The following is a 12,752-nucleotide window of genomic DNA, read 5'->3' on the forward strand; positions in this document are numbered from 1 at the left end:
ACTAATTTATATTTACACAAAATTATATTTCCCTTTTCTCGTGCAGCTCGTGTTTTACGTACACTCCTTTTCAATAATAGGTTGTGCCTCATTATGTATTATAATGCAAAGGTCAACCATCGGGGTCAAGTTGCGTCTACTATATCTTGATGGTGTTTACACGTGTTTGTAAAACAGTAAGTTACCTGTCCTGCAAGCTGCCATTTATCTATCTGTACCATTGATCCTTTAGACTCTGTTTCATTGTCAAATGTTGGCGGTCCACTCCATTTGTAGAGACGGATGACACGATCAGAGTATCCCATAGCAAGCTCTAGTTTACCATCTCCATCTTGAAATTTAAAACAAGTTACTACTGTAGACCTGGTCATAACTCATATTAGCAATGGTTTTATTGTTGCTTATATTCAGGTATAATGCCAATCAAAAATTCAAAATAATTGTAAATATCAATCTTGATCAGGTCTTAAAACACAATCACTTACATTTTGCAGCTTTTTAACACCAAAAATAAGGCTACTACTCCTAAAAATTGATAAACTGTAAAGGCCTGCACAAAAATTACTCAATCTACAACAACAGATATTGGTTTAAAAATGCCTTACTTTATCCAATTTCTTTTAAAACATTCACATTTGTACAAAACTACCAACAAATACATTTCTATATACTGTTTGATCAAACTAAATCCGAAACAAAGGTTTTCCTTGATTTCTCTTTAAATATTAGACAGTCATTGATTATACATATTAATCTAAAGAACTCAAAGGATGGTTAAAGGAAATTATTAAATTTTCAAAATATCTGATTAGTTCTGTATTTATCGTAAAAAAAAAAAAACTTTGATGGGGTACTTTCCACCATTTTTGACACAAAAAATTTCAAAAAAGTTCAATTTTTACATCCAATGTGAACAAATTATTATAAAACCTTCAGAATGTCTTATTTTTGGCATGAAAGCAATAAAATATTTTTCAAATTTTGATTTTACCTGATTTTCACAATGGGAAAATAAAAAGATAATAAAACTGACATTATTGAAGACATTTTGAAAATTCCCTACTACAACCTTCACAGACCTTAAAATGATGTATCGCTGATCATCTAGATCAAGCAAAATCAAGGCACAATTCACAAAAAAAAAAATGTTACCGGTCAGGTGGATCAAACGGAAGGTTTTACTTGAATATCGTCGCACCACGTAATTTTACGCACACCTATTTCGACGCCATTTTTGTTTTGACCTCGTTCTCGATTAACTTGGGGTTTCCGATGACGTAGTTACTCAGTGTAATGACAGAAAACATCATGGTTAATTTTACCAATAAGAAGGTTGGAAAGTTCAGGAATTTGAAGATATTTATCAACTTACATTTACACTATACATGATTTTTAATGTTTCTACTACTGCAAATTTTCATCCATTTTAAGAATGTCCCTGTGGAAGAATAGATTAAAAAAGTTACTGGAAATTTTGTTGTACGTCTGCAGCCGACTTTGGTGCTATCAAGGTCACATCACTGCCACGTGACATATGTAATCGCACTATTTTATGCACTGTTTTGGAAGGTGTACGCATTATATATCAATGCGATCATTACTACACACTTCATTTTTTTCTCTTGTCAAGTAGGCTGCGAACACTGGGTTCATCTAAAGTTTTGTATAAAACAAAATGTGCCAAATTCCTCTGTAAACACTGCAGTCCAGAAAAATGAAAGAAAAAACACAAGTCAGTGTGTATTAAAAAAGCAAAGTGATTATTTATGTTCTTAGCCCCATATGTTGATGAATGTTTAAATGTTTTCAGATTTATTTATATCATTTGGCCTTTAATATTGATTATCTACTTGCATCTGCTTTTATGTCAAGTTTTATTGCAGCATCCATGACAGTTATGGTGTAGCGCATTACTTAGTGATTGCACAAATATTTAAGCCAATCAAAAGCTTCGCAACAAGGATCATGTAAGATGCGTCGAAATAGGTGTGTTAGAAAAAGTATGGCCGATCACACTAGTTGTTGTGTACCATTTGATTTCTGGCAGTCAGTTGTTAAGAATAAGATGTTTTTGGTATGATTCAATGCATAAAAGGTTAGTGTACATGCAATATCTAATAGAGTCACGTATGTTACTGAATGAAAAAGCGCGGCCATGTTGCTTGTTATGTGCGTCGAAACTGGTGAGTCTGGGATATATAAAACTCAGCTTACTAAATGATTGTTTTTAAAAATGTGAACTTTGGAACTGACCTTGTCAGAACAGTAATTTACTATTAAATCAATCCTGCAGACTGAGCTAATATTTGCAAATACATTCAAACCTGCTTAAGAGACCACCAGTCCTATATTAAGCAAAAACCTGTGTTATAAGACCATTAATTTTAGGTTCCTCTATAGTGCATTTCACATAGATTGAACTTGTATTAAAAGACCACCTGTCTTATGATACCACTTTTTTGCTCTCCCTTAAGTGGTCTCTTAAAACAGGTTTCACTGTACTGTGATTCACAAAATTAACATGAAATGACGTGAATTTTAACCTATAGTATTTTCAAAAACATAACTGTTTACAAAATGCGAATTTTCGTCAATGCAGACTGAATGCCATGAAATAAATCAAAGCCTCGAGATGTCTGGTGGTTGCGGGTTTTGCTAGATTTATTTTCATTTTACCAATCTTTAAATATATATGTATACACATAATACTAATGTGCCTTATATCTAAGATAAACTCTGCCTGACCTTACATGAACAGCTGGAAATCAGTGATGTAACCATGGGCTGGAGTACCTAATCATTGACAGGTCTTATATAATCTAAATGGCCAGTGTGAATGGATAAAGGATGAGTAAGAACTGCCTTGATCACTGATAATTCGTGGATGGTTCATGAATGGGACTATTTTGTGTAGCACATGAACATCCTTTGGATGTGATTTGGAATCAAATAAAGATGCTACATGATTGTCAGAAATACACTTAACTATGGTAGCGGGATAAACCCGCAACCAAAAACAACCTTCAACAAGAGCTGTCAGTGGACAGCGCGCTCGACTATTCTCAGTGCTTGATAGTATAATATAAGCTATGAGTAAAACTTTAACATTACAATATGCATATTCTAAGTCGAAAAGGGGTCATAATTCAGTCCAAATGCTTGATAGAGTTGCCTCCTCCTTTTTACAGACTGGGGTCATGATGGTAAACAAGTATGCAAGATATCAAAGCAATATCTCAATGGACTTTGAAAATATTTGGGGTGGTACGTACGCAAACTTTAACATTTATTCTAAGTCGAAAAGGGGGCATAATTCAATCAAAATGCTTGATAGAGTTGCCTCCTCCTTTTTACAGACTGGGGTCATGATGGTAAACAAGTATGCAAAATATTAAAGCAATATCTCAATGGACTTTGAAAATATTTGGGTTGGTACGCAAACTTGAATATTTGTGTGACGCTCATGCACATGCCAACGCCGGGGCGAGTAGGATAGCTCCCCTATTCTTTGAATAGTCGAGCTAAAAACACAACTCACCAACATCTGCTGCTTGCATTACTTTACCGTTGGGAGGCAGATGTTGTTTAAATAAAGGTTTCAAATTATCACCTGCATCCTCATCATGACTCTGAAAAAAAAAAAACATGTCAACGTATTTTTTAAAAATACCTCCCTGCCTCACCCATTAGAACTGAAAGGACTATTGACAGCAATAAAAGTCTCCTACTGGAATGGCCATTTGTCATATCTGCTACCATAGGAACTACTTTTTTGACACTGAATCCAACCTCTATACAACATCATATCCACAACATCCAATAGATGTTAGCTTTATTATATTTAGCTATTAACAAGTAGTAGAGTTTTATCTTTTATTTCATTTCCAAATATGTCTCTTTTCAATAATTCCAATTTCACATCAATGCTTAGTATATAGTATTATTCTCTTTCATAAAGTTTCCAAAGTATTTCTTCTAACCTAAAATCTAAAGATCTCAATTTTGATTAATTTTGACTGTCTGGTGCCTAAAACAGAACTCCAACTGACTTTCTCTTTCAATTTTCTCTCCAAACTCTCTAACATATTCATTCACGCCCACTTCATATTTCAACTAATCATATCACACATGCATCATACTTCAACCAATCATATCACACATGCATACATTAAAACTTGACCAGTACTTGTCTATCAGAATTGACTCCACTGACTAATCAGTTTCTGATATCAATTAACACTTACTTTACCCTATCAAATTCTGTCTGGAATATCTTTTGAAGTAGTAGACCAAATCAAATGAACATCTGTTTAGCTATAATTATTTCTAGATAAGTAATAAACTGTAGACAGGTATGGGGACTCTGATGAAATAATGACTTAATGTTATTTTAATGACTTTCATAATAAAAAATATCTAAAATCTAGAACTGGTCACACAACAAATGAGTGTAGAAATACTATCATAGTTTTAAAATAATTACTTGTTTTTATAAAGCCTGAAAATGTGCTGATAAATAATATTTCATTTGGATACTAAAAATCATAACCATTTTTTTTTGCCAAAATGCATATTAAATAATGTATATTTTCAGAATTGAAAAAAAAAATCATAAATTTTGTACTGATGTATAAATAATTAGACTCCTACTCCTCCTAATATTTTATAACCCAGGGTAGAGACAGAGGCAAGAGATATTGTAAACTTTTTCAGAAAGTGGTATCAGAGAGGATAATATATTCCTGTAATCTGATACATTGGAGAGGTTACAGCTTACATAGTGCAAGTTTACAAACACTTTACACAAGGAGGGAAAAATGTTTTAAAACTTAAGCATACTTTAATAATTGCGTAATTAGTTACTTAAAAAACATTTGATATCTTTAGAAATACATTTTACCAAACTTTGTAAACTTTTTGCGAGGTCAGGGAAGATATCTGTATCTTAGATATATTGGATCTTAGATATATTATATATTTGTTGTGCATGAAGTTATTATGATTATACTCTATACAATAAGCACAAAAGTAACATTTTCGCTTTTTTATTTCAATTTAGTGGAAACGATCAAACTGCTGAAAATCTCGTATTTTATACATTTCAGGTGGAAGTTTAATATAGAGATGTTTAGCCCTTACCCTGCTAATTTCTATAATGAACTTGTCCATCTTTCAATTTGGACAGTACCATTAACTGTTAAAAGGGGTGCTTACCAAAAAAATACTGACTGAACAGCAAACAGTGCAGATCACGATCAGACAGCACTGATGTGCAGGCTGATCATGATCTACAATGGCCGCAAAGGCAGAATCACTCGTGTCCTGCATGATAACGGTTAAGAAGCATGAACAGTGCAGATCATGATCAGACAGCACTGATGTGCAGGCTGATCATGATCTACAATGGCCGCAAAGGCAGAATCACTCGTGTCCTGCATGATAACGGTTAAGAGACATGTAAAAATGACTACACTTTATCTATTGGACTATTTAAATTGCCTCAGTATGAAATAAAGAATAGAAAATACAATTAATTATGTTGATAATATGCTGGATCACAAGTAAAATTCTAAATTTAAGTAAAACTAGAAAATGCTTTTGTAAACAAGAGATCACAGAGTGATCTTGGCGCCCACCAATGTGCCATTTTTGAGTGTTCCAAATTTCAAGACTTATTGACTAGCTCAAGGTCAAATTTCATTTCCGTACACAACACAAATCTATGCATGTGGTCCAAATTTGAAGCCTGTACCTTCAAAAATGTGAAAGTAGGTCACTAGGTTAATGTCAAGGTCAAAGTTTGTTTCGGTACACAAAACTATGCAAGCGGTCCTAAATTTGAAGCCTGTAGCTACAGAAATGTGAAAGTAGGTCACTAGGTCAATCTTAAGGTCAAAGTTCATTTCGGTACACAAAACTTTGCAAGTGGTCCAAATTTGAAGGCTGTAGCTTGAGAAATGTAAAAGTAGGTCACTAGGTCAAAATTATGGTCAAATTTTACTTCGGAATACAAAACTATGCATGTGGTCCAAATTTGAAGCCTGTACCTTCAAAAATGTGAAAGTAGGTCACTAGGTCAATGTAAAGGTCAACGTTTGTTTCGGTACACAAAACTATGCATGTGGTCCAAATTTGAAGGCTGTAGCTTGAGAAATGTAAAAGTAGGTCACTAGGTCAAAATCAAGGTCAATTTTTATTTCGGAATACAAAACTATGCATGTGGTCCAAATTTGAAGCCTGTACCTTAAAAATGTGAAAGTAGGTCACTAGGTCAATGTAAAGGTCAAAGGTCATTTCAGTACACAAAACTATGCATGTGGTCCAAATTTGAAGGCTGTAGCTTGAGAAATGTAAAAGTAGGTCACTAGGTCAAAATTATGGTCAAATTTTATTTCAGAATACAAAACTATGCATGTGGTCCAAATTTGAAGCCTGTACCTTCAAAAATGTGAAAGTAGGTCACTAGGTCAATGTCAAGGTCAAAGTTTTTTTCGGTACACAAAACTATGCATGTAGTCCCAATTGTGAAGGCTGTAGCTTGAGAAATGTGAAAGTAGGTCACTAGGTCAAAATCAAGGTTAAATTTCATTTTGAAACACGAAACTATGCATATGGTCCAAATTTGATGCCTGTACCTTCAAAAATGTGAAAGTAGGTCACTAGGTCAAAATAAAGGTCAAAGTTTTTTCCAGTGCACAAAATTATGCATGTGGTCCAAATTTGAAGGCTGTAGCTACAGAAATGTGAAAGTAGGTCACTAGGTCAAAATCAAGGTCAACTCATGTCAAGGTTCATCTTGCCACTCAAAAATATACATGTGGTCCAAGTTTTAATGTTGTAGTTACTAACAAGAACATTTTAAAAGCTTTTCCCTATATAAGTCTATATGAACCATGTGACCCCCGGGGCGGGGCCATATTTAACCCTAGGAGGATAATTTGACAAACTTGGTAGAGAACCACTAGATGATGTTACATTACAAGTATCAAAGCCCTAGGCTTTGTGGTTTGGACAAGAAGATTTTCAAAGTTTTTCCCTATATAAGTCTATGTAAACCATATGAATCCCAGGGCGGGGCCATATTTGACCCTAGGAGTATAATATGAACAATCTTAGTTAAGACCACTAGATGATGTCACATACAAAATATCAAAGCCCTAGGCCCTGTGGTTTTGGACAAGAGGTTATTCAAAGTTTTTCCCTATATAAGTCTATATAAACCATGTGACCCCCAGGGCGGGGCCATATTTGTCCCCAGAGAAATAATTTGAATCATGTTGGTAGAGGACCACTAGATGATGCTTCATACCAAATATCAAAGCCCTAGGCTCTGTGGTTTTGGACAAGAAGGTTTTCAAAGTTTTTCCCTATATAAATCTATATAAATTATAGAAATAAACAAAGGGCCATAACTCACTCATAAATTGTTGAACCAGTCTGATTTTCAGGGGGACACAACTAGGGTACCAATACATCATTCTGACAAAGTTTGGTCAAAATCCCCCCAGTAGTTTCTGAGGAGATGCGATAACGAGAAATTGTTAACGGACGGACGGAAGGACGGAATGACGGACGGACGGACCACGGACGCAGAGTGATTTTAATAGCCCATTATCTGATGATGGTGGGCTAAAAAGCGCATGTCTCCCCAAATGCAAAGTCCTATAGGCAAGAAGTCAATAGGGGTCAGGAGCGAAAGTCAAAGAGACACTGATGGTTGGCTGCAATAGGGATCATCTACTTGGCATGTCCAGTCATCCCGCTAAATTTCAACACTCTGGGCCTAGTGGTTCTCAAGTCACTGTTCAGGCTCCTGTGACCTTGACCTTTGATCAAGTGAACTCAAAATAACAAGGGGTCATCTACTCTGAATGTCCAATCATCCTATTAAGTTTCAACATTGTAGGTCAAGTGGTTCTCAAGTTATTTCCAAAAAATGATTTTACATGAACAGGCCACTGTGACCTTGACATTTAATTGACTGACTCCAAAATCAATAGGGGTCATCTACTCTGCATGTTCAATCATCCTATGAAGTTTCAACATTCTGGGTCAAGTGGTTCTCAAGTTATTGATCGGAACTGGTTATCAATGTTCAGGCCCCTGTGACCTTGACCTTTAACGGAGTGACCCCAAAAACAATAGGGGTCATTTACTTTGTATGAACAATCATCCTATGATGTTTCAACATTATGGGTTGAGAGGTTCTCAAGTTATTGATTGGAAATGGTTTTCCATGTTCAGGCCCCTGTGGCCTTGACCTTTAATAGAGTGACCCCAAAATTGTTAGGGGTCATCTACTCTGCATGACCAATCATCCTATGAAGTTTCATCATTCTGGGTCAAGTGGTTCTCAAGTTACTGACCGGAAATGATTTTCAATGTTCAGGCCCCTGTGGCCTTGATCTTTCACAGAGTGACCCCAAAATCGTTAGGGGTCATCTACTCTGCATGACCAATCATCCTATTAAGTTTCAACATTCTGGGTCAAGTGGTTCTCAAGTTACTGACCGGAACTGGTTATCAATGTTCAGGTCCCTGTGACCTTGACCTTTAACGGAGTGACCCCAAAATCGATAGGGGTCATCTACTTTGCATGTACAATCATCCTATGAAGTTTCAACATTCTGGGTGAAGTGGTTCTCCAGTTATTGATCAGAAATGGTTTTCCATGTTCAGGCCCCAGTGACCTTGACCTTTGATGGAGTGACCCCAAAATCAATAGGGGTCATCTACTCTTCATGATCAATCATCCTATGAAGTTTCAACATTCTGGGTCAAGTGGTTCTCTAGTTATTGATCGGAAATGGTTTTCAATGTTCAGGGCCCTGTGACCTTGACCTTTGACGGAGTGACCCCAAAATCATTAGGGGTCATCTACTCTTCATGACCAATCATCCTATGAAGTTTCAACATTCTGGGTCAAGTGGTTCTCCAGTTATTGATCAGAAATGGTTTTCAATGTTCAGGCCCCTGTGACCTTGACCTTTGATAGAATGACCCCAAAATCAATAGGGGTCATCTATTCTTCATGACCAATCATCCTATGAAGTTTCAACACTCTTGGTCAGTGGTTCTCTAGTTATTGATCGGAAATGGTTTTCAATGTTCAGGCCCCTGTGACCTTGACCTTTGACGGAGTGACCCCAAAATCAATAGGGGTCATCTACTCTTCATGACCAATCATCCTATGAAGTTTCAACATTCTGGGTCAAGTGGTTCTCTAGTTATTGATCGGAAATGGTTTTCAATGTTCAGGCCCCTGTGACCTTGACCTTTGACGGAGTGACCCAAAACACAATAGGGGTCGTCTACTCCAGCAGCCCTACAACCCTAAAAAGTTTGAAGGTTCTAGGTCAAATGGTTCTCCAGTTATTGCTCGGAAATGAAGTGTGACGTACGGACGGACGGACGGACGGACGGACAGGGCAAAAACAATATGTCTCCTGGGGGAGACATAAATATTCATTGCCTAAAATAGTTTAATTAAGGGTAGAATGCAGTCATTAACATGTTGGGTTATGGTCGGATTGCGGTTGGGTTTAGGTTGCATTATGCGGTTGGAACTTGGATACTGGTTGGTTTCATCGATGTTAATTGTATTGATGTTGGATTATGACGTCTAAAAAACTTTCATTTACAACCTAGATCCAACGATCATCCAACGTCATGGTCTAACTTCAGTACAACGTCTATGCAACATCACGTGTTTGCTGGCTAGAAACAGGATATCTTTTATCCTGGGAGCAGGACATTTTCAAACAAGGTTGAAAAAGATAATTTTAGTGATGTTTATTTAATACCGGTTACGATTACACAAATGTAGCATTACAATTCCATTTAAAGATTCTTTAAAGCAGTAGCTTCAGTGATGGTCATCTAATTTAGGTGTGAATTTATTTGTTAGAAAGATTTATATGAGCCGCATCATGAGAAATCCAACATAGTGCCTTTGCGACCAGCATGGATCCAGACCAGCCTGCACATCCGAGCAGTCTGGTCTGGATCCATGCTGTTCGCTAACGGTTTCTCTAAACAACACAACAACTAAACACAGACTTCATGATGCACAGTCTTGCAATATTATAGAACCATCTGAGACATAATTAAGAATGTTGTACCATATACATATACAACAGCAAGTGCCTTACATGAGAGTCGTCCAATAGAACTGTAACCGTCAAAAGTGATTCTGAAGTACTTCAAAAATAATTCCAGAATTTTATACAAAAAACTAACCTTTCTAACAGCTGTGTTCTTTAAATATTCCAAATTTTGATATCGGACTCAATGCACTTTGTTCCCATTCCTGTGTGATATTGTGTTCTAAATGCGCACAGTAAGGAGCAACTGTAAGGGCACCTGCTGTGCCTTCATGTAAGGTCTCAGATAAGAACCCCTAACACTGAGTACCATAAATAATTTATCAGTGTAATAATTATAAAGACTCCCTGGTCTGTGATTAACTGGAAACATTTGTGTAATATACACAGTTATATACTTCAAAGGTAAAATTAAACAATTTTGTTCTGGAATTAAATAATTAATAAAAGCTTAAAATATAATTTTTAAAGTGGCAGGCTTTACATGTATATGTCACCATTATAAGTTCAGACCCAGTCTGTGCTGACAGTTTGGGGTCAAACTCCCACAAGCTGGCCACCTCTAAAGTTGGGGAAATGGTACAGCTTAGACATGCGGCTCAACATATAGTCTGGTAACACATGAAGGGGTCAGTCCACAGTCTGTAGACTTAATGTTAATTAACTCACACAGAGAACTCCAAACAGTTCACTTCCAGTTCCTACAGTTTAATTTACCATCAATAACAATATAACATATAAATCCAATATTGAAATTTAATTGTATTATGAAGTCCAAAATGTATATTTATGTAGCAGACTTATAGAGAAACAGTCTTAAATTGGCTACAGTAAAAAAGATGGTGAACAGACACTCCTGGTAGCGAACGTTTAATAATGCAACCAATCTGAGTTCAGTCTCCTCTCTTAACAAGAGCTGTCAGTGGACAGCGCGCTCGACTATTCTCAGTGCTTGATAGTATAATATAAGCTATGAGTAAAACTTTAACATTACAATAAGCATATTCTAAGTCGAAAAGGGGTCATAATTCAGTCAAAATGCTTGACAGAGTTGCCTCCTCCTTTTTACAGACTGGGGGTCATAATGGTAAACAAGTATGCAAAGCAAATCTCAATGGACTTTGAAAATATTTGGGGTGGTACGTAAACTTTAACATTTGTGTGATGCTTACGCCGACGCCGGGGCGAGTAGGATAGCTCCCCATTCTTTGAATAGTCAAGCTAAAAAAACAATCTCCTTCACTTTTTAAAGAAAATATTTTTATTTTTTTTTATTATAAAATATGCTTAAGTCTTCTTTGCAAAACTAAACCAATCCCATAATTTAATTGAAAAATTCAACTGATGGGATTATACTTTACAAAAGAAAAGTACAATGTAAAAGTGCTTTAGGGAAATGCCTATAACCTTTAATGTATTGCTTGCCTGACTTATTCGAAACAATTAATCAGTAAAACAGCTAATAAAGACATAACAATAGAAATTAAAACTGATAAAATCTTAAATGGCTTCCAGTACTAAGTGACAGACAGTTCATTAAAAATAAATACATCCACTTTTAAGATAAACATAAAATCATTAAAAATGATTAAGTAATAAAATAATTTTTGTCTGAATTCTACTTTATTACATAAAACTGTTAAAAATGCTGCTTGAACTCATCATGTCTCAATTTATAAGCTCCTCATTCCATTTTCAGTTTCTTTGCTCCGATCAAACATATCAAAGCTAACAAAGGAGCTTTAGGTGTCATTTATATAAACTTTCAATAGTTTCATCCTGTTTTAATTGACAACATTTATTTTAAATAATACACTTTCTACCAGTTATTAAACAAGAGGGCCAAGATGGCCCTAGTTCGCTCACCTGAGAAACACACCATAATACACCATAACAGTGTAAACATGTTTGACCTAGTGATTTCATGGAAAAAAATATTCTGACCAATTATCATTAAAATTGGAGCAAAAACAAGTATTTTCTTTGATTTGACCTAGTGACCTAGTTTTTGACCCCAGATGACCCATATTCAAACTTGACCTAGATTTCATCAAGGCTATCATTCTGACCAAATTTCATGAAGATCAATTGAAAAATACAGCCTCTATCGTATACACAAGGTTTTTCTTTGATTTGACCTAATGACCTAGTTTTTGAACCCAGATGACCCATATTCGAACTTGACCTAGTTTTTATCAAGGCTATCATTCTGACAAAATTTCATGAAGATCAGTTGAAAAATACAGCCTCTATCACATACACAAGGTTTTTTCTTTGATTTAACCTAGTGACCTACTTTTTCACTACAGATGACCCATTGTCTGAAATCATTAGTCCTCCACCTCTGATTCATGTGGGGAAGTTGGCAGTTACTTGCGGAGAACAGGTTTGTACTGGTACAGAATCCAGGAACACTGGATAGGTTAACTGCCTGCCGTTACATGACTGAAATACTGTTGAAAAACGGCATTAAACCCAAAGCAAAGCAAACCCATATTCAAATTCTACCTAGATTTCATCAAGGCAATCATTCTGACTTACTTTCAGGAAAATCATTTGAAAAAAAAAACAGCCTTTATCGCATACACAATGTTTTGCTTTGATTTGACCTAGTGACCTAGTTTTTGACCCCAGATGACCCATAATCGA

General features: G+C 35.8%; 1 protein-coding gene across 1 annotated transcript in view; it reads right to left on the reverse strand.

Moving 5' to 3' along the window:
* LOC123536372 (KICSTOR complex protein ITFG2-like) overlaps positions 1–12,752 on the reverse strand; it is a 53,888-nt gene that overhangs the window by 24,309 nt on the left and 16,827 nt on the right. The window contains exons 5-6 of the mRNA XM_045319508.2: positions 3,539–3,629; positions 186–331 (exon numbers count right to left, since the gene is read on the reverse strand). Coding sequence (XP_045175443.2) covers positions 186–331; positions 3,539–3,629 — 237 coding nt within the window. The remainder of the gene's footprint in view (positions 1–185; positions 332–3,538; positions 3,630–12,752) is intronic.

This window comes from Mercenaria mercenaria, chromosome 17 (assembly GCF_021730395.1).
Source record: "Mercenaria mercenaria strain notata chromosome 17, MADL_Memer_1, whole genome shotgun sequence".
NCBI classification, from domain to species: Eukaryota; Metazoa; Mollusca; class Bivalvia; order Venerida; family Veneridae; genus Mercenaria; species Mercenaria mercenaria.